Here is a 22,163-nt window from a genome sequence, read left to right on the forward strand (position 1 = left end):
TACAGGATAAGTCCTTTTGATATGAGTTGTGAAAAGAACACCAGAAATGGAGTCAGAGGACAACGTTTAGATACTGGGTCTTTGGGGTGACCTGGAGCAAGACATTTGACCTCTTCATTTCCCATTTTATTTATCTGGGAAATAAGCCTCTCCAGATGTGGTGCAGAGAAGGCTGGGAAGTCCTCCTGAAGAAGATATCATTTAATCTAATTCTTGAAGGAGGCCAGGAAAGCTAGGAGGTGGGGGTGAGATGGGAGTTTGGTCAACAAGTATTTATAAAGCATCCCAGGCATGAGCAGGGGAGGTACAGCAAGCAGGGCCATTGTCACAGGATTGCAAAGAACATTATGAGGGGAATAGAGTAAGAAGACTTGAAAGTAAAAGCGATAGATTTTGAAGTTCTTAGAAAGAAACAAAGGATTTTGTACTTGATCCTAGAGGTAACAAAAAGTCATTGAAGTTTTTAATTTGGGGGATGGAGACTGGGCAGATTTCTGCTTTAATATCCTCAAAGAGTTGAGTTTAAGAAACATGTCTTAATCGCCTATTCCTTATGTGCAAGTTTCTTCATCTGTTAAATGAGCTGGAGAAAAAAAAAAAGGCAAACCACTCCAGTACCGTTGCCAAGAAAACCCCAAATGGGGTCACCAAGAGTCGGACAGGACTGAAAAACTACTTCACAGCCACAAATTATCGGCAAATCACTGAGCTGGGCCCTTTGCAAGAACCCAAACAAAATAATCTTTGATTTTCTGGAACTTACATTCAGGCTGAGAAATGGAAGAAATGTAAATAAATCATTACTGAAACAAAGAGGAGAGCTCTCAGGGGTGATTATTGTGATCTTGACTTTGCCCTTCTCTTCTAATAAGTAATCCATTTCCAGCTAACTGCTGGAAGCTAATGGTCCCTCTAGGGTAAGTCTGCTGTTGTCCAGAACAACCCTAAAATGGCAGCTCATATCCATAACCTTGAGAGCTCCTAGAGTCGTGGTGCTATCCCAGAAGCTCTGGTCATCCACAAGAAGCACTCAGAAGGCCTCCTGGCATCTGTATGCCCAAGCTGGAAAAGATCAGACCCGCATGATGATCTGAGTGATGGAGCCATCCTCATGGTTCATCCCAACCCTGGGAGCGGGGGCTGAACCGTACAAGCCCTTGGTGCCAAAAACTCTCATGAGGGAAATCTCTCATTTCAGACTTTTTGACTCTGTCCTTTCAGAGAGATTGTGTATGAGAATGTTGATTTCTCGGTTGTCCCCATTACATGATTGCTTATATCTAAGGGCTGAGGGCCAGACTGGAGGGATAAAAGCTATTGGGTTGAGAGCAGAATCTGGGCAGCTGGTTAAGAGGAAAAAGGTGGTGAGCAAGAGAAAATGAGTAACTCAGGGGACGTCTGTAAAATTTGGACACCAAAACTGCTCAGGGAAATAAAATGGAATTATATTAGAAAATCCACCAAATCTAAACCAAATTTACTCTTCGGCCTGGTGATACCTTGTTTGAGGATATTTCCCAATAAGGAGAAAGGCAGGGGAAAAGACCCATGTCTACTTGGAAAACTGAGTCCTGAGAAGTGGAGATCTGATCATGGTCCCCACTGTGGCCAAGTCAGGACCTGGTCCTTTGGACTCTTCTGAAGACTTCATCCAGCTCTTGATACTTTTTTCTTACTTTATATTAAAGTAGATTTAAAAACCCTCCCAACATCCAACTTGTATTTCCTGAGGATAGTGTGATCATAGGATCATAGATTTGGAGTCAGAGAGGCAAATTGACTTTCCCCTTCAAAAACAAACAAATAAACAAAAACTACAATGATCTGGCCAAACCCAAAGCCCAAAGAGGTTATCAGTTGTCACAGTTGGGGTTTAGACACAGGTCTTCTACAAGATTAGAACCCAGAGGCCTCCATCCCTGAGACTAGAACTGGGATGAACCTTTTTTCGCAAGGTGAGGAGTGTCAAGGATCCCTTCATTCTGGAATAGGGTCCAAAGTGGGTTTTGGCTGAACCTTAACCTGTTATATTTATAATTAACTGGTTTCCTGCCTGGGAAAGAAAGCGGGAAGGGGAAGATGATGAGAAAGATGGAAACGGAGGCATTTTGATCCCCCTTCTATCTGCCTATGGCCTTCAGCACCGTCAGTCCTCCTCTGCAGTGGTAGCCCCAATGCCTCTGGGTTGGTATAGACTTGCTGACTTAATTCCAGCCTCATCCACTTTATTACCTGAAATGCTCAGAAAGTAGCGGGGGCTTTGGCTTCCCAAGACTGGCTCCCCTTCCTCCTTTTGGCGAGTGGCTCTCAAATTCACCAGCAAGAAGCTCAGGGAGAGAAGCCAGGAACACGAGACAACGATTAGTTCAGTTATTCCTCGGTGAACTCCTGTTGTAGCTCTCGGTTCTGTATGGAGCATTCTATCTCTCAGCTCTGGCTTTACAGAAGTGATTCCCAAAGTTTGGAACTTGCAGAAGTGATTCCCAAGGTCTGGAATTTGCAGAAGTGATTCCCAAGGTCTGGAATTTGCAGATGTGATTCCCAAGGTCTGGAAGTCACTCCCTCTGCATTCCAACCTGTTAGAATCCCTGGGTTTCTGCAAGGTTTTCTCCCGATGCCTTCTCGGACTTTGATTTCCCTGCCCCGGACTGTAAGACTACTTCCCACCTACTACTTTAAGAATCATCTGTCCCATTTATTTTATTTACTTTTCTGAGTACTTGTTTCTTCTCCAGTAAAATGTGGGACTCTCGATGACAAGAATGGTTTTATTTTTGTCTTTTTATACCCAGCCCCCTGCACAGTGCCCAGTACACAGTAGGAACTAAATACAATCTTGCGGTTTAATTGAGTGAATGAATGATTGCCATGAACTGCCACATCTCTCTTTTCTTCTCACTCCAAATTAGAGGCCCTTGGATTCCCTGAGCATATTAAAGTAATGAGCTTTTTACTCTCCTTAAAGAATCAGAACAAGTCAGGGATTGAGTGAGATCTACTCTCTCTCCTCTATCGCTTCCCTCCACTCCTCACATGCACTCCTACCCGCATATAGCATTTTATCTGAAGACATGAGGAGGTGATGATTTGTCTGACTCTTAATTGGTGGGATTAAAAAACAATCCATTGGCTTCCGTGGAGACTTTTCAGGCCTTTAGCCCTTGGTGGCCCAGCACCCCGACCTGGAAAAGCCATCCCCCAAACAGTGTCACAGGCCAAGCCCGTGTTGCTGAGAAAATTTCTGTTAAGGCTGTCAGAAACACTAGTGGGGCTATTTCCATGGGAAGTGAGCTGGTTCTGGGGGATTAACAAATGTCGTTCTTCTGTTTCCCTGCCCTACATTTCCCATCTCGCGTTGCACTATCCCATATGGTAGCCGTATGGATCAAATTGTCTTCCCACAAATAACCCCTCCCCTGAGTGTCTGACAGCAGAGGCACGGCGTTCCAGGCAGGGCCTTCTCTTGTGGCTTCAGGCAGTACTTTTCCTTCAATAAAAACAACTTTGACTCTTGAAGCTCAGTGAAATCAGTGGTTTGTTTAGATTAAAAGATGGTCTTTGCACTGGATAACGAGTTACTGTTCACTCGAGTGCTCTGTTGAAGGGCAATTATCCTGAAAATGACATACTTTTCGACCAGACACCATAATTTTTTAAAGAACTCTTGACAGGGTGATACTTACTTAACTATTACTCCCTGCCAAAGTCCTGATCCTATCAATTTCTTTGAGAACTGGGCGAGATCACACTTCTAAACCCAGAATAGAATCGTAGGTAAAGGAAGCCTGTTGAGCAGTACGGCTGGCAAACCGTCCGTGTCTCTCCGTGTCCTCCCATCTCAGCTCCAGAGGAGGGTTTATTGAGCACTTTGGATGACGTACTCAAGGCCTCTTAACATCAAATGGGGACCAGAAGTGACCTGGCAACGCGATTACATTTTGGACTCAGGGTCGATCTATCTCCTCTGTTCATCTGTGCAATGGATAATACTTTTTATACTTCTCATGAGCAAAGTCCTCATTAAACCTCGTAGTGCTTCTGTCCGTGGACCTCTGAGGTTCGATTTTCATTTTTGTTTGTAAATCTTTTTGTTTACATTATGTTGGTCATTATATCTATTTTGTTTCTCTGAAACTAGGGCTATTTCATTCTTTCCATTTTTATTCTCAGCACCTAGGACAGTGCCTGGCACACAGTAGGTATTAAAGACATGATTGTTAATTCAATAATTAAATATTTGAATTGTTCATATCCAAGGCTCAGTGCCTTGCATGGAAGGAGTGATGGTATATGGCTCCAGTATGTTTCTAAAGCAGCATGAAGTGTCAAGGATGACCATCTGTGGTGGCTCCTCTACTAATATCTCTCCCTTTAGAATGTAAGCTCCCTGAGGACAGCTAAAGATTGAAATGGAAAAGCAGTATCTTTGCCAAAAATATCCCAAATGGGATCACAAAGTGTTGGGCCCAACAGAAACAACTTAGCAGCAATAACTTTCTTTATGAAAATTTTTACTTTACCCCCAATCTATATAACTGAGTCTGAAACTCATTCTAGAAAGGACCTAGAGCATGGACTCCCAATCTGATGCTCTCTCTAGGCTTCCATCATGGCGGCTTCCTCCAATACTTTGGCCATGTGGTTACTGCTTGCCTTCACTGTAGATGCATATTCAAATGGATTTTCGGAACCTCCCAAGACGGGCAGATGTTGAGTCAGCCCTTAGCCAGTGCTCAGTTGAGCTCCGCAGCTGATTCCCAGAGGGCGATTGGAATCCAATTCTAAGCCTATAATAGATTGCAGTTGTAAAGTCTGATGGGAGTGGAGTGGATGGAGGCACAGAGGCTGGATTGGGGAGAGGTCTGTCATTCAGTTGGCTGGCGGTTCCAGTGAAGTCATGGCGAGGGAGCGGCTGACCGACTGGTCACTGGGCTGATCCAACATCCATCTCCAAGATGATAATGACAAACAGACAGATGCTGAGCGGGATGGGTAGTTACCCCAACAGGCTGTGTGTTATCAGAGCAAGACTCACATTCACTGTGATTCAACTCTCCCCAAAACATGTTTTCACTGGATGAGGTCAATCCCAGCCTTGTCACGGAAGCCAACCTAAGTACAAATTGTCTTTCCCGACTTATCCAGAAGGCAGAAATCTCTGGCTGTCCTTATCAGAGTGGCTTTCCCAGTCAGGATTTGGAAGGTCCTTGGAATCCTTGACTAGAGATCCTCCTCCCTGCCCATCACAGTGTCTGAAGTGCTTATTGAAAATTCACCATTTTGGATGAACCTTGCCCAAAAGGCAAATACTTCTGCAGGGACCCGCTCAAGCTATCACCAGCCTAAAGCCTTGGCAGAAATCAGTTGCTGTTTAACTGCCTTTCTGTCCTAGGGACATGAAGTGGGCATCAGAAGGAGGGAGGAAGATGGAAGAGAATGTGGGAGAAAGTTTGGCCCAGTTTCCCAGCCTTGCCCACACTTGCTATGAAACAAAAAAGAGTCAGTTCACCTCCAGGATTTACTTCAATTTGATTAATAACAATTTATCTAGTCTTTACTATGTGTAATGCATGAGGTGGGGAAATAATAATAATAACAATAATAATAAAAATGCCATCCAGAAGCTTAGTTTCTTTGTAGTAGACATTACAGTTTACGAAAAAGGAAACACTATGGTTTTTGAAAAAATAATATCAAACAACATAAAGAGGTTCATGCATTGAGTTACATACAATTGGAGTTACTTGGAGAAAAAAAATAAATGATTTATTTTTTTCTAGAGAAAATCCCAGGGCACTGAAGCAATCAAGAGCCCTTTAAGAATAATTGTCTTGGTGTTTCTATGTTTGTTACATGTCCATTTAGCATGATATCACTTCCTCTCCTTCTCTCAGGGCACAATCCACTAAAATAAATAATATTTTAAAAATGTGTGTTTGTTGGGACGAGAAGAAATATTGATTAGCCAATTAAAGTAACCAATATATCAAAAGAACCAGCATTGTATGCTGGATTTTCTATTGATAATCCCCTGTCTCTGCAGATCAAAGAATCATATATTCAGAGTTAGAAAGGATCTGAGATATCATTGAATCCTTTACAAATAAGGAACCCTTGACCAAGGAAGACTCAGTGCCTTGTATGGAAGGAGTGATGGTAGAAGTATTCTCCTCATATCTCTTCTTTAGGGAAAATATTGCTCATTTTCATTCCCCAACATTCATTGCTGATTTATTTAAATTAACTTTTCCTGGTTCTGCAGATTTTTCTTTCTATCAGCTCATATCCATCCTCTGCTTCTCTTTATTCTTCATATCATTTGTCACAATTTGTTCAACTGTTCCTCAGTTCGTGAGCACTAACTTTGATTCTAGTTCTCTGCTGCTGTGAAAAATAAAACTGCTAGAAATGTTGTAAAGCACACGGGTCCTTTTATTTCATCACTGGCTTCTTTGGGATACATGCCCACCCATCAGATCCCTTGGAAATAATTTTTAAAATATTAAAAAGTAATCATTTTTTTTCAAGATACCCTATAGCTCTGTGATCTTTAACGAGGGATGTTTACTTTAACAATATTAACACAATGGTGAAGGATAAAGAAGTCCTAGTTTCCAAAACAGTAGCTGGATGTGAATGAGAAGTAGTCTAGAGCCACCATCGTTCACCTCAATGGCTTAATAACCCAAGGTCAGCCTTTCCTTCTTGGAAGAGCCCCGGGGGACATCTTGTGTGTGAACGAGAGGTTCTTACACTGCTATTCTAGTTAAATCAGCTTTAATATAAATCTCTTTTGTCAAATATAAAAAAAAAAAGGACAACAGTATGGATTCCTCACCCTCCCATCCATATGCACTTTAATCAGAAGCATATGTGATTTGACCTTTACATATGTCGGTGTAAAAGATAGCATGATCTTCCTGCTGCGGAGTGAGAATCCAGTTCTTGGCTGGGACAAAATCAGAACAGAAGAATTTAGTCCAACGAAGCCTGCATATTTGGGGTATTTTTAGCTACTATTTTAAGGATACATTCTCATAATTCTGGGAGCTTTTGAAAATTTAAACATCTCCTAATTGAACCTTTGAAGTATCAGGCTCTAAACTTCTAAAAAGACACTTTACAAATGACCAGCTTTTTCTCACCCCTCATTAGGACGGATTTTGCTTTTTATCTAAAGAGAGCTTTTCTCTAAAAGCTCCAGTTCTTGGACTCTGTTTCCACATAAAACTGGCCGGGCTAAGCTGGTCGGAAGGCGGTGGCTTCCCATTGGCGTACTGTGACCAACTGGAAGCCCTAGATTGTGATTTGGCTACAAGGCTCAGGGCAAGAAGCCACTCGTGGGCAGACATTAAGCCACCAGACACTGGGGGGGGGGGGCGAGGAGAGCAGCCAATGGAATGGCTTTTACAGACATTCTCCCCATCCAAGTTTTTCCCAGAGGAAATCAATCAAAGAGCCCTTTTGAAGCTGCTGCTCCGTGCCAGGTGCTGAGTTAGTCAGTCAGGATAGAAATATGAAGATGGGAAGGTCCTCAGCCTCCGGCAGCCTCCCGGGGAGGGAGGGGCGGAGAGAGCAACAACAACACCTGTCGGCTTGTAGGATGGGCACAGCAAAGAAATCAAGGTGATTTACAGAGCAGACGTGGAGGGGATTGACACCTGAGGGGTTGGATGATGGCCAAGAGAGAGACATTTAAGATGAGCTTTGAAGGAAGCTAAAGAAGTCAAGAGGCAGAGGTCAGGAGAAGCATTTCAGGTATGGACCTTCCAGCCTGGGCAAAGAGAGCGAGAGAGGCTTCTGTGGATCAGGAAGGTCGAGGATGACGATTGTTCGTTGGGAAATTTGTCTCTGTAGCAATTTTATTACTGTCTGTTTGTGTAAATAACACTTTCTCCAGTGTACATGGGGGAAATGGAAAGAGAGAGGAGGAGAAGAGATGTCTACAAATCTGGGATCTGATCAATTTAGAAATTCTCTTTAGCAATCTGTCCATACCCGGCCATCTTGTATCCATCTTGCCCATGATCCCTATAAGTGCATAACATATGAGTGCTGAGAACCTTCCTTGAGTACTCTTGATATTCTAAGTTAAATTCATCCTCTCTGTGTCTCTATCTTTGTTTCTGCCTCTGTCTCTGTGTCTCTCAGTGTGTCTCTCTTTCTCTGCCTCTGTCTCTCTCTCCCTTTCAACTTCATCCTATCATTTATACCAATGGAGGGGAAGACAATCGATCTGTAATTCTTCACTTTTCCCATTTGACCAGCCCCTCTTCCTTTACACCCCTTCCTCACCATCACTGATTTACATTGTGAAATACTACAAACACTTTCTATCAATCATTTTTTGGTAAAATAAGATAAATGTGGCTGACTGGTCCCTCAAACTCAAAGATAAGTTTGGATTTTGGCATGGACATTTTCCTTTTCAGCGCCCAATACTACATCTCTAAACTTTCCCATGGAGCAATATTAGGGAATCCTCACTTTCCATATTGTTAAAAATAAGAGTATTCTCAGAAGTCTCTTATGGCCCTAAAATTCTGATTCAGTGACTCACACTTTTATGTAAATGTTCTTTACTTCAGAGTTGGCAAGGAGTTTTCTAAAGTAATACGACTTGGATTGGAAGAACATGGCGTTGGCCAGTACAAGATGATTTTCCAGACTTGCTTTTGTCCAGTTAAGAAGCTCATGTGACAGTGCTCACCCTTTCTTTGGAAAGTTCATGCCAGATCCTACTGACCATCCTTTCAAAGGTTCTTTTAACATCCTCTTTAATTTTCCTTTTGGATTTGCTAAATAATACTAAAAAGCAGGGCATAGATGATGAATGGGGAGCTCTTTAGGCACATTTCTGGGGGATTAGACAAGTGCTGGAGAAATATGAGTTTAAAATAACAAAGCAATCCCTAGCTTAAGAGCATAGAACTGTCTGAAAGTTTCTGGAGTCACTCTGAGAAAAATACAATTCAACAAACATAAGCTGGAAAGATTTTGACTTAGGGGTCACAGTCAGCATTTGCCATTATATAAACTCTGCTGTCTGGGAGATTTGCCCACCCCTTCTCTGTCCTTTCGAATCAGAACTTGTCCAAACGGAGCCGGTGCTAAAAAATCCTACTATGGGAAAGGGACAGGCTATCCGTGCATCTACCGCCATGTTCCCTGAATTGGAAATAAAGAAGTAGGAGGAGACAAAACTCCAAACTTTGCCATCTTTTAGAGATCAGATGCCATCCAGTGAACATGATGCTTCCAAATGGAAGGCCCCACCTCCACCACCAAGCTCGTGGAACCTTCTTGATCCCCTGGTTTCCTTCACCGCTTAGCTCAGGACCTCCCACACCAAGGTTTTCTTATCCCCACAAGCTTCCAGGGCTCTCAAACATTTCTGTATATTTGCTCAGTACCTAGTGATTTATGTGCACACCATATCTTCCAGGAGCATGGAACTCTCTGGGAGCAGAGTTGGATTCCTTTTAATGAAATGACATCATCACAATAGGATGGAATGGGTTTTTTTGGTGGGGTGGGAAGGTGAGGGGTTATGATTTTTCATGGATCCGAGGAACTTTTAAGGAGGGAAATATTCTAGCTAGTGTAGACCATCGATACTTCATTGATAATTGTAGGGAATTCTGGGGTTCACTGTAGAGGGAACAGGTCCCACAGCCAGGATATTTCAAAGGAAGGACACAGGTCTTCATGACTTGGAAACTAAGCTTCCTAACTGAATTGGCTTGAATTGTGACCAGATACAAATAGCCCAAGTAGAGATTGTCAATAGAGAAAAAAGAAATTCTTCTTCTTTTTTTCTTTTAACAATCAAATTTGCATTTCAATACAATTTGTAAAACTATCAACTTGAGAATGTTTCTCTGAGAGGGATCTGAGGGCTTCCTCAGCCTGCCAAGGGGATCCATGATACTAAAAAGCTCAAGAACTCCGATTATCTGTTAATGAAAAATTTGTCAGAAGACCCCAGTCCAAACCCAGGATCTGCTGGATTTTACCTGGGTCATCTCAGGCCATTTCACCGAACGAGGTGACTTCTGAGGTTTTGAGTCCCATTGGTGACTCCTGGATATTTTGTAGGCACTTTGTTGGAGCTCAGAGTGCATTGTTTTCCTCTTTATTCTCAAAATATTTTAAAAATGCACGTCTGTGCGCTTCTCGGGGAAACGATGGGGCCTGTTTCCTGTTGACTCGGTAATCCCAGGGTTTTGAGTTCTTGTTGTTGGGTTGTAGCTGACTCTCTGTGATCCCATTCGGGAATTTCTTGACAGACACAGAAGTAGTTGGCCATTTGCTTCTCCAGATCACTGGACAGATGAGGAAACTGAGACCAAAAGGGCAAAGTGACTGGCCTGGGGTCACATGGCTACCATTGCATCACCTCAGGGACTTACAGCTTTGAGTTACTAAACCTGATTTTCTATACGGGTCCATCTGTGGACTTCTTGTCTGACCTCAGCAAGTCACTCTCAGTTTCCTCATCTGCAAAATAGAGGAGGTTAAACGAGACGGCCTCAAGTTCGGTTCAGCTTGAAATCTATGACTTGTTTTTTCTTGAACTGGTAGCAACGATGGCACTTGAGAGAATGAGGGGAGAGGAGAGTGACCCTGGCTGTTGGCCATGTCTGCTTTCCTTTCCTGCCATCAGGAGAACCACGGCAGCGTGGAATGTTTACTGAGTGCTGTGTCTGCAAGTGCTGAGTGGTCTGCAGGTGTGCAGAGCCCTGGAGAGTGAAAGGAAAGTGCCAGGCCTGGAGTCAGGAAGCCTTTGGGTGGCGAGGGGGTGCAGGGCATGGAGTGCCAGGCCTGGAGTCAGGAAGCCTTTGGGTGGCGAGGGGGTGCAGGGCATAGAGTGCCAGGCCTGGAGTCAGGAAGCCTTTGGGTGGCGAGGGGGTGCAGTGCATAGAGTACAGAGTATATCAACAACAAAATCTGCTTTAGAGACATTAACTGATGACTTTTATTTATGGAGTTTCCACATGTTGTGTCAGCTCTCATGGCCACAGCTGAAACATATTTCTTTCTTTTTTTTTTTTTTAAATTTTTATTTAATAATTACTTTATATTGACAGAATCCATGCCAGGGTAATTTTTTTTTTAACAACATTATCCTTTGCACTCGTTTCTGTTCCAATTTTTTTTCCCTCCCTCCCTCCACCCCCTCCCCTAGATGGCAAGCAGTCCTATATATGTTGGATATGTTGCAGTATATCCTAGATACAATATATGTTTGCAGAACCGAACAGTTCTCTTGTTGCACAGGGAGAATTGGATTCAGAAGGTAGAAATAACCCGGGAAGAAAAACAAAAATGCAGATAGTTCGCATTCGTGAAACATATTTCTTAGCAAGTGTGGGGCAGAGCTTGCTGGTGATAAAAGTGTGTGTGTGCGTGTGTGTGTGCGTGTGTGTGTGCGTGTGTGCATTTAATGGGATGTTCTCTGGGCCTTTTGCTGACACTCTAGTACGGAGAGTTGGCCCATCTCAGACACGAGCACAAAAAGAAAGAGCTCCCGGGAACCGTGAGCGGGTTCCCAGCCGCTGACCTGCCCTTCCTGAGGGACGTCTCGGTCTGGAGAGCTAAGCCAGGGAGAGGGAATGTCCTTGACCTCCGTGTCAGCCCCAGAATTCGCCTTTATCGAGACTTCAGGAGCGACCCTCTGCCTGGAGACTTGGGCATTGAAAAACAAACTGGCTCAAAGAACCCCAAAGTCAGCGTCCCGCCCTGTGGTGGTTTAACAGCCCATTTGGAGGAGCGGGGGCTTTCCCTCAGGGGTTAAGGGTGACTAAGAGCAGGAGAATGAGCTCCCAATGGATGGGAGCAGCCTTTGGAGGTGTTCGCTGCTCGGCTAAGCCAAGGATCTCATTGTGTTTGGAGTAACAGATCCCTCTGGCAGTGAAGCACTGAACTCCTTCTCAGAACAATGAATTTAGATGCAGAAAATAAAATCTACAGTCGTCCAAACAAAACGGACGCTATTGAAGTCCTGCTTCCATTTAAAAAATTTATAGCCCCCCCTTTCCCCACTTCGAGTTAATAACTTCTGGACGCGACATTTTTTGTTAAGTGTTTGTGTGTGACCGGTCCAAGGCTCATTCTTTTAAATATTTACCTGTTGCCATGCCAACCCATACCACCGCGGCGCGGGCCCTCGCCCCGAGCTCCCCTTGCTACTCCGAGTGGCCTTCTTGAGGGCTCTCCCCAGTGACTGCCCTACGCCCACGAGTCTCACCACTTCTGACATCTCTGAAACGCGTTTCCTGGGAACGAGAGCCACTCATATACCCACGTGACCGTAGAAATGCCCACGACCCCAGAGGTAGAGCGACCTCTCAGAGAGCCCGGGGCTGCTTCCGGTGAGAGGTTCCCGTAGGCCTCTGAAGCCCAACCCGGCTAAAACCAGAACGCGTTTCTTCACCCCAGATTCCTCCTGCTGTCGGGGGGTCCGGGCTGGAAACCTCAGTGTCTCATCACTCTCGACCCACACGGCGAATTCAACTGCCAAGTCTCGCCATTTCCCCCAACATCATCTCTTGTGTGACTAATGTGTGTCCTGCCAAGTCACTTGGATTGGTTCCCTCAACTATAAGAGAGAATTATAGAAATCATAAAGTGCTCCTAATATTACCCACTATGTTATGTAATGTGTGATAGTGATGTAATATTACAGTAATATGAATAAGACTAGAACCCACCTCCCAGGGTTGTTGTGAGGGACAAATGAGATCATATTTATAAAAAATGCTTCTCGTGATACCTTGCACACAGTAGGCGATTTGCAGGTGTTTATCTTCTCTTCTACACCCTCTGTGCCCTTCTCCCCCTTCGTACAGGAGGCCGACCCCGTCGCCTCTCCTCCATAACTCTCTCCCCACTCCAATCATCTCCCACTTGGCTGCCTCAGTGATTCCCCACACCGGGCACCTGTCTTTGCCCCTAAACTCCAGAACCTCCCTATGTCTTGTCCCAAGATGCCTTCCATTGCCTCTATGTATTTTTTATGTTTCCATATCATTCCATGTTGTCTATCCCAGTAGAAGGGGAGCGAGCGTGCCATCTGTCTCCAAGTCCTATCAGTTCTCCCCGCAGCCCCGCTGGCACCCGCCCCCTTCTCTCCGGGCACCTGGCCGCCAGCCTCCTCCCACCTCTCACGGTCTGTCTGGGCTCAGGCCGTTTTGGGAAACCTTTCTCATCGCATCCCCATCTCTATCGCCGCCTCTCTCCTCCGGTGAACTTTTTGATCTGTGCTACTCGGCCTACGTTCATCCACTTCCCATTCACGTTTTCTTCTAGATGAACCAGATGGAAAAGGCTGCTGAAGCTGCCTACACTTTCCTAATGGCCAATCCTGAGCACATGGAAGTCCTTTCTCATGATGGGAATACTGACACGGGGGGAGGAGCCAAGCTGGTGGATCGAGAAGCCCAACCCCACCTGGTGAGTGAAAGGGAGAGGGAGGGAGGGAAGGAGGAAGAAAGAGACAGACAGACACAGAGAGAGACAGACAGACAGACAGACTGAGACAGAGAGAGAGACAGAGAGAGACACAGACAGACAGACAGACAGACACACAGAGAGAGAGACAGACAGACTGAGACAGAGAGAGAGATAGAGAGTCAGAGTGACAGAGACAGAGAGACACGGAAAGAGAGACACACAGACAGACAGACAGAAAGACAGAAAAACAGAGACAGAGAGAAAGATTGGCAGCTTTCAACTATCTTAAGGGGGTAGTTTTTCTGAGTCTTTGGTAGTGGTTGGGGAGGAAGGGAGAGGAAAGACTTGAAAATAAGAGAGAATAGAATAACCAAAATGAGTTTATTATAGCAAGACTTTGTGGGGATTTTTTGTTGTTTTGTTTTGTACAAACTGTTTGTTCCACAATCTTTTTGAATTAAAAAAAAAATCCATAAGTGAATTTTAATATAATTGGTTTCCTTAGTAACCATATGTATTTTCCCTTTGCATTTGAAAAGATTCATAGAGGGGCAGCTAGATGGCTCAGTGCATAGAGTACCAGCCCTGAAGTCAGAACAACCTGTGTGCAAATTTGGTCTCAGACACACTTCCTGGCTGTGTGACCCTGGGCAAGTCACTTAACTCCAATTGCCTCAGCAAAAAAAAAAAAAAAAAAAATATATATATATATATATATATATATATATATATATATTAAATAGGATAAATAGCAGAGATTAATAATTTTAATAATAATAATATATATCAATGATAATTTAAAAAAAATTCTATAAACAATGAATAATGGATTTTCCTAGTTCTCATCAATCAAAAAAGCCTTCTAGAAAGCCAGATTCTGAGACTAGACTAAACCTGGGGAGAGCTCAAGAAGTCACACCACAGGAACTGGAGGTCTGGGTAGTAGGAAAACATGCATTTGGGAGATAGAGCTGTTGAGATGATTTGGGGCTGGGCTGGGGACCCCGAAGAGGAGACAGCTTTTACAGAGCAGGTCAAGGAAAGTTCCCAGGATGAGGGAATCGCTTGCGCCCTGGGAGACTCGACGGCTTGCCTCGGGCAACGCGGCTCAGAGACTGGACATCAGAGACTTCCTGTGCCTTACGACCTCTCCTGACGAAATGCATGAGAAATAACAGAAATGAGGGACTCTGCATAAACTAAAAGGGACCGGTCTCCATCCCAATGAGATCGCGCCTGAGTGAAGCTGCTGTAGCTACTTGTAGCTCCTAGGCTCGGTTTGTTCTTTAGGCCCTTACTTACGATTTCAGACCCGCGGATGGGAAGCTGCTGCCTTTTCCATAATACTGAAGAACACTAACACAAGCCATACCCCGGCTTTTCTTGTGTGACCCGGGGGATCGGGAGGATCTCGGACCTTTATTGTGTCATCCTTCCTCCCGATTCCCGCTCTCGCCAATGGTACTGACGAGTATTTCTTCGCAGGAGTATTACCGGGAAGCAGTGGAATATTATGAAGCCTATGACTTCCCGTTGGCCGTCGAATCCTTCGAACGAGCTTTAAAGGAATATTTCAAGGCGGATAGGGAATGCCGGCTTCTATGCGAGTGGTCCGAGAACTATGGCGACGATGAGCGTGTAGAAAAGACTGACGGCTTCTATGAAGTCATTGCAGGTGGGACTTTTTGTTTGATTCATAGGGGGTGATGTTGAAGATGGAAGGGACTTTAGCGATAACTTAGATCAGAAATCCTATTTCACAGATGAGGAAGCTGAGGCCTCGAGAGATTAAGTGGCTATGACCCAAGGGTGTAGAATTAATGGTAAAATCCAGCCTTTAAGCTTTTTGTAGCAACAATTCTTCATTCTCTGGGTAGCTTCACTTTGCTAGGTCAAAGACGTGCTTGTCCAAGATTAGCAAGCTTTATTATTCCCATTTTAAGGATGAGAAAACTAAGTGTACACAGGTTAAATGATCCCTCATGGTCACATACCTCCCAAGGGAGATGAGAAACAAACAAACAAAAAAATAGAACCTAAAAACCAAACTCCTCACAATGAAATTATTTTAAATTTTAAATTGATTTTGTTTAAACTTAAGCTCCATTTAAGAGCAGCTTTAAGAAATCTGGGTCAGGGAAATTACAAAATGAAATAGAAAGTGGGTGTTGAATTCCATCATACCAGATGCTGTTCCATCCCCCTCCTCAGGTCTCTACTCCCAGCGCCTGATCTGTGAGCATGAATGTGTGAGGGACCTCGCTACGTGGCCTGACCAGCTCTCTCCCATTGAGAACTTCCTGCCCCTCCACTATGACTACCTACAATTCTCCTATTATCAAGGTAAGGTAATGTGTTCGGGCGTTTTCTGGGGTCTTTCAGGGGAAAGCAAGCTCCGTGTGTGACAGGAGGGGGCTTGGGTGGGATTGCGAGCTGCCTCCAGAGAGGCAGAGAGCTCAGGACAAAGGAGGAGCTGAGGTGATGAGACGTCTCCAGCCCCTGATCGGACCACAGAGTGTCAAACTCTGGGTACCAAGGGACAGGATACGGGACCGGCACCGATAACCGGCTCTCCCACAGAGGAGGGAGTCACCGCACTGACAGACTTTGACTTCGGTCCATTGGGGGCTGATGGATGGGAGCCCTATATGCTCTGCTTGGCCTAAGATGGCAGAAGACGTGATGGGGAAATATTACAAAGGGGAAATTTAAGCTTCACATCAGGAAAATCTTTCTACCAATGAGACTGGAAGGAATCTCCTCCTTCTTGGATCTCTCCAAGCCAGTACTAGATGATCACTTCTTCTATATATTGTAGAAGAGACTGGTCTTTACAGCAGGTTACCAAGATCCCCTCCAAGACCAAAATTCTCTTTTTTTCATTTATAATGTACGGGGGTTAGACTAAGCGATCTCTGTGATTCCTTCAAACCAAGGCTTCTGGGCCTCTTCTCCACAGCTATGTGCCTTGTCCCTGTACCAGGTGATTGTCCCATCAATGCCATTGCCATTATTGTATAATATGGGCTTTCTCGCCTCTTGGAATCACTGGGGAGAATGGCAGCTTTATAGCCACAGCCTACATTAGGAAAACTAGCTTATAACAGCATCTTTCTTGATCATATTCACTTGAGGTACACAGAAAAGAGTAAATATCTCTTAAATAGAAAGGCAGAGTATGAATTTTAGCTTATTCCCATAAGCCTTTTCTGGCCAAAAAAGCAAAATACGGTCTCTTCTCCAGGTACTTAATGCACAGTCAGTCAGACGTTGGACATTATTTGTCAAAAAAGTGAGTTCTAGAATATAGATTTTTTATAATGTCTTAGGAGTCTGAAGGCTGTATCGTCTTCCTTTCAAGAGACTGATTTATGCTTTGGAGAGGCGAACAGCATCCCTAATGTTTACCAGCAAATCACCTCAATGGATACTTATATGGCACACGTTACTTCGGAGACCAGGGAGGGTGGAGGTGAAGCCCAGCCCCCACACATTACTGTGGGATTTGGGCAAAGGTATATTATAGCCCTCGAGATCTCGGATGGCCCAGGGAAAGCTGCCAAGCCCCCATCGGTGGTTCCAATAAAAGGCACATTCACACATCCATCGGGCACCCACCCAGAGGGACGTGGGAGAACTCTTCCTCGTTTATGCTGAATGTATTTTGAAGGCAGATTCCCTTCACTTATATAGTCAAAAAGCTCCGGGTGTTGTGTCCCATCTTTTTAGTAATCTCACTTTTGGAGCCTCGAAGACTGAGGGGTGCTAATTGGCAAAGCCCAAATGATGGGGCATGTGGACATTAGAACTCACAAATATCGGTCTTTGGGGGGCAGCTTAATCTTGGGGCACCTTCAAGACCCCCAATGGCTTCAGAACGAGGTGGCTGTTTTCTGAAGGAAAAGTGAACAATTTCTCAGAAGTAGCCCAAGGATGACTAATGTTATATCCACAAATCTTTAAAGACTATAATCACCTCAGAGTGGATGACCTGCCCAGTGAACATATTAATAATTATTCTAAGAGAGGAGAACATTGGGAGAATCTGGCGTTTGAGAACATCTCAGGGGAACCCAGTTAGCTTCCTGAATAAGTGACAGAAAGGAAAGGAAATCTGGAAAGTCAGCGCCCACCCTGTGAAAATAGAACCAGCCATTCTTCAGTGAAAAGCTCTACCTCCACGTGTACACAAAGAAGGTCCGAGTAAACCCTATTTAATACAAATATTTGTTCTGCTTGAAAAGGAGTCTTCCCCAGTGGGGGGGAGGAGGGGACTCGGGCCATCATCTGGCCTTGCTTGCAAAAGTACAAACGCATACATTATCAGCCTGTGAAACAGTGAGATGGACTATAGCATCCATATAATATACGGCAGCACAAAAAGGAATCCCAAGATTCCAAGGGAAAACATTGGCTTGAAGTGTTCTCTTCTATTGGAAGTCGGTCAATGATTCCTTATTAAGTGATTACTACTAATTGATGTTATGTAATCTCTACCCGACCCTCGCTACAGCATAAAAGGAGGGATGGCTCTTCTCACCAGCGTAAACCCCTGAGCATCCGCTCAGTCCCACTTGTCCTCTCTGGCAGATTTTTTTCACTGTTCTCTCTCTAATATTCAAACTCTCCTCTTCTATTGGCTCCTTTCCCAGTGCCTTCCCTTAGTGTTAAAAACCCATAGTTTGATCTGGCCATCCCTTCCAACTATTGCCATAGGGGTCTCTGGGCTGCCCTTCACCTCCTCGCGTGTGATCTTGACCCCTGTGATTTCTACATCACTCAACCAGACCTGCCCCCTCCAAAGGTACCAAGGATCCCCAATCACCAAACCTCATGGCTCTTCTCAGTCTTCTTTCTTCTTGACCTTTCTGAAGCCTTTCACACTATTGTTTTTCCCTCTTAATTCCCCCTTCTCTTTGTTCATGATACTGTTCTCCCTTGTGATCACGACCCCCTGGGATTTCTAGGACTGGCCCCTCCACAAAGGTATCCCTTTCTCCTGATTTCCTTTCTTTTTGTTTTCATGACTCTGCTCTCTCCTCGTCCTCCTCCCACTTCTCTGCTCTCCGTTCCTTCTCAGTCCTCTCCCACCAGCATTCTGTCATGGCTTCTCTTCTCCCTCTGTATTTTGGCACAAGTCCCTCCCCCCATAATCCAGCCTGGTTTTAGTTCTAAAGGTGGTTTTTCCAAAACATGAATCCGATCCCGTCTTCTCCCCCAGCCCTCCCCTCCCTCGCCAGCCGCGGGTGCAGTGAGCTCTCGTGGCTCTCTCAGGGATGCATTAGATACCAAATCCTTTGTTTGACATTCAGGGCTTTGACATTAGGACATTTAGGACATGTAAGCTTTTCCCTTTCCAGTCTTACTCTCCCCTCCTGCTCCACCCTCCCTGGCATCCTCCACCCTTGCCCTTCCTCCAGCCTTCCGCCCCTCCTTCCTGCCTCCATTCCGATTCAGGTTACACCTTGCCTTCTTCTTCAGGAGGCCTTTTGGGTCCCCACCTCTCGGTGTCTTCCCTCTGTTTGCACTAGATACTCCCAGCACTTAGCAGTGTCTGACGCAAATAAGTGCTTAATACGTGCTCGGTCGCTGAATTTGCCCAGAACCGGACAAAGTGCCAGAAGGCAAAGAAGGGCCAAAACATGGTCCCTGATCTCTAGGAGTTCCCAGTCTACCTTTCAGTTGTTGTAGCTCCATGAAGGAAGAAGCACCAACAGTTGGGGTGGGGGGAGATCTGCAGGAAAGACCCCACCTGGAGGCCAGTGGCTGCCCCCATTAGTGTTTCTCCACTTCTCATCCCTTTTCTCAATGATTTCCATCGACTCTCGGGCTTTCCTTTCAAAGCTTCTCACCAACTCATTGGGTCACTTCCAACTGGCACCAATGCCCAAGTCTCTGCTTTCCCTAGTCGGCAACTATGAGAAAGCGCTGGAGTGCGCCAGGTCCTACCTTCTGTTCTGCCCGAATGACGAGGACATGCAGGACAACGTGAAGTACTACGAGAGCTTCTTGGAAGACAGCATGGATCCCCAAAACGTCAAGCCCAGGGAGGTGAGTCCGGGGCTTCCGTCGGCCACGGCCCTTCGGAGCCCGCTACCTCATTCTGCTTGGCGTGCTCGGGGTCACTTTGATCTCCTTAGAAAACCAAAACCAGCCGAGCCCAGAGATGGGTAGAAGGCCAGGTGGCCCAGTGGACGGAGCGCTGGCCTTGAAGCCAGGAGGTTCCACGACTGCCTTGGGCATTTCCTAGATTGTTTAACTCAGTTGCTTCATCTTAAACTGGGGAAGTTGCCCTCAGGTTCCTCCCAGTTGTAAATGATGCCATCACCTGGCAGAGCCAGAAAGGGGCACTTCATGCTCTTGCTTTTTATAAATGCACAACATTTAACGCCTAGAAATTCCACCTTCCCAAGCCGAGGGCCAGCCTCGCCAAGTTCGGAGAGGCTCCTTCCTCACTGTTGGCCTAGCAACAGGGTGGGAGTAGGGGAGGTGCTTTGTGGAAAGTCCGGAGGTCTGCGGGGGTGGGAATCGGGATATGAATCCCACCTGAGGGTGGGGAGTCTCCAGAGCAGTGACATCATGGGTCGCTGATGAAATCCAGGTCAGGCTGACCCCCTTGTGTGTGTAGCAGCTGTATCACCTCCTCTCGGTTCTGCTTTGTCAGAACAGCCAGGGAGAAGTGCATTTTTCAGGATTTATGGCTCAAAACATACCCACGTACACAGTGCTCTTTATTTGAACGTTCTGTTTGTCTGCTGGCTATTCACCTTGCCCCTTACCAAATGGGGATGTTTACATTCCCTCACTTTTTTTGTTTGTTTGTTTGGTTCTTTCCAGGATGCTACGATATTTATGAAACGACACAAGCTCGAATCGGAGCTTATCCAGTCAGCTATAGCCAATCTGGACATTCCCTACATTGAAGAGGTAAAAAGAAACCAAACCGAAAGATGCCTGTCATTTTTCTGCCTCGTGGTTCATGGGAAGAATCCAGCGGTTGCTCCATGTTTTTCCATTGTTGTGTGACTTATCCAAAATGGGAGCTTTGGAGCTTAATGGGAACTTGTTTTGGGGGAGCTCCAAAGGTCCCATCTTAGTTCCAGATCCAAGACTAGAATCCAGGCCTCCCGGGTCCCAGGTCGCTGTTGCCCCGTGGTGCCGTCTCCTAGTCCCAGAGACTCATAGGGGTGGAAGGATTTCAGAGGGCTCCTGGACTGAGCCTTGTCTGACACCCTGGCACTGAAGGCTGTTGGAGTAGAGAGGCTAGTTCATGAAAGCCCACGGGTGGCAACCCCAGCTTTTTTCTCTTTGCGGCCGCCCACCGGGGCCATCATTGAACCCCCCTGGGCACAGGTCACACTCTCTGTGGGGAAAAATAACTCCTGGCCCATTTTCACAGTTGCCTTCGTGGGGCTTCAGAGTTTTTTACTTTGTGTTCTTTGCAAAAGAGAGGCAGCGTGGGGCTGAGAAACGTGTTCTTGAAGGGCTAAGTTCCAGCGTGACAGTATGAGCTGACCTGAGAGAAGCTGCTCAACCCTTCGGGGCCCCGGGGAGTCTCTAAGACCAAAAGGGCTGGACCTTTACCCACAGGCATTGGTACAGGGAATTTGCTCACTGGGAGTTCTCCATGCCAGTGGGTATTAACACACACACACACACACTCAGATATAGTGACAAAGTGACTTCCTTATTTCCCTTTATATCAGAATTACTGGACCAATGATGGAAGACGGAAAGAAGAAAATCAGTGAGTTTTTTACTTGGAGAATGAAGTGCATCTTGGGGGGCTGAGGGAGGGCAGAGAGTGGGGGGATTTGCAAACATGTCCCCACCGTAATCTAAATCAGAATCCACAAATTAAACCCCTCAAGGAGTGATAAATAAATTCACCTCCTAGGCCCCTCTCCCTTTTAATGATGGCTTCCCCTTTTCAATGATGATTCCCTTTAATATCTTTGAAGATTTAATTTTGTGAATTGCTTGACAAAGAGGGGATGGGGGAGCGTTCTTAGGAGCAGAGGCGGCCATCACTCACGGAGACGGATGGAAATGAAGAGAACAGCTCGGAAACGGGAGGAGAAAGTTTCATTTGTGCATTTGGGGGGGCATTTCCGGCCCTGGCCTGATCATGGCACAGAGGGGGTGCTGGCTCTCAGGGGCCAACGGAGCATCTGCTTGGACGTGTCCCACCAAAGTGGATCAGTCAGGACCAGCCCGGAGAAGGTCAAAGGGCCTTATTCTGGGGGTTGGCCGTGCACTAGAAGCAACGGAGGGCTGCCATCTTGGGATTCTGGAGGGGCTGCTGTTCTGCCCATGGTCATCCCCGAACTCAGATCCCAAAGCACAAGTAGCTTCTCCACAAGGAGAATCCCCCTGCTCTGCAATCTGCCCCTTCCAGGCACTTGGATCCCAGCTTCCTCTCTCTTTGGGCGCAGGGTCCTTTCGGAGATGGGCAGCGGGACGGGCGACGCCCCCGAGCAGTCTTCGGGAAAGCAGCCCGTGGCCGGGCTGGGCCAGGAAGTCCGAGAGGGTAAGTGGGTGAGCAGCTGCCTTTCCACAGAAGGGCCCTCGGGGCCAGGCCCTGGGGATGCACGGAACAAACATCTGCCCCTAAGGAGCTTCCCGCCAGCCAGGAGGGACGGGGTCTGCCCGGACCTGCGAGCTCCGATGGGGAAAGAAAGGGTGAAAAAGGAGGCAAAGTTCTGGGG

The 22,163-nt window shown here is 45.8% G+C and overlaps 1 protein-coding gene across 2 annotated transcripts in view; it reads left to right on the forward strand.

Moving 5' to 3' along the window:
• P3H2 (prolyl 3-hydroxylase 2) overlaps positions 1–22,163 on the forward strand; it is a 125,210-nt gene that overhangs the window by 85,940 nt on the left and 17,107 nt on the right. For both annotated transcript variants that reach the window (XM_051991648.1, XM_051991650.1), the window contains exons 2-8: positions 13,312–13,455; positions 14,941–15,130; positions 15,667–15,798; positions 19,364–19,506; positions 20,293–20,382; positions 21,162–21,202; positions 21,891–21,985. In XM_051991648.1, coding sequence (XP_051847608.1) covers positions 13,312–13,455; positions 14,941–15,130; positions 15,667–15,798; positions 19,364–19,506; positions 20,293–20,382; positions 21,162–21,202; positions 21,891–21,985 — 835 coding nt within the window. The remainder of the gene's footprint in view (positions 1–13,311; positions 13,456–14,940; positions 15,131–15,666; positions 15,799–19,363; positions 19,507–20,292; positions 20,383–21,161; positions 21,203–21,890; positions 21,986–22,163) is intronic.

This window comes from Antechinus flavipes, chromosome 3, assembly GCF_016432865.1.
Source record: "Antechinus flavipes isolate AdamAnt ecotype Samford, QLD, Australia chromosome 3, AdamAnt_v2, whole genome shotgun sequence".
Taxonomy (NCBI): domain Eukaryota; kingdom Metazoa; phylum Chordata; class Mammalia; order Dasyuromorphia; family Dasyuridae; genus Antechinus; species Antechinus flavipes.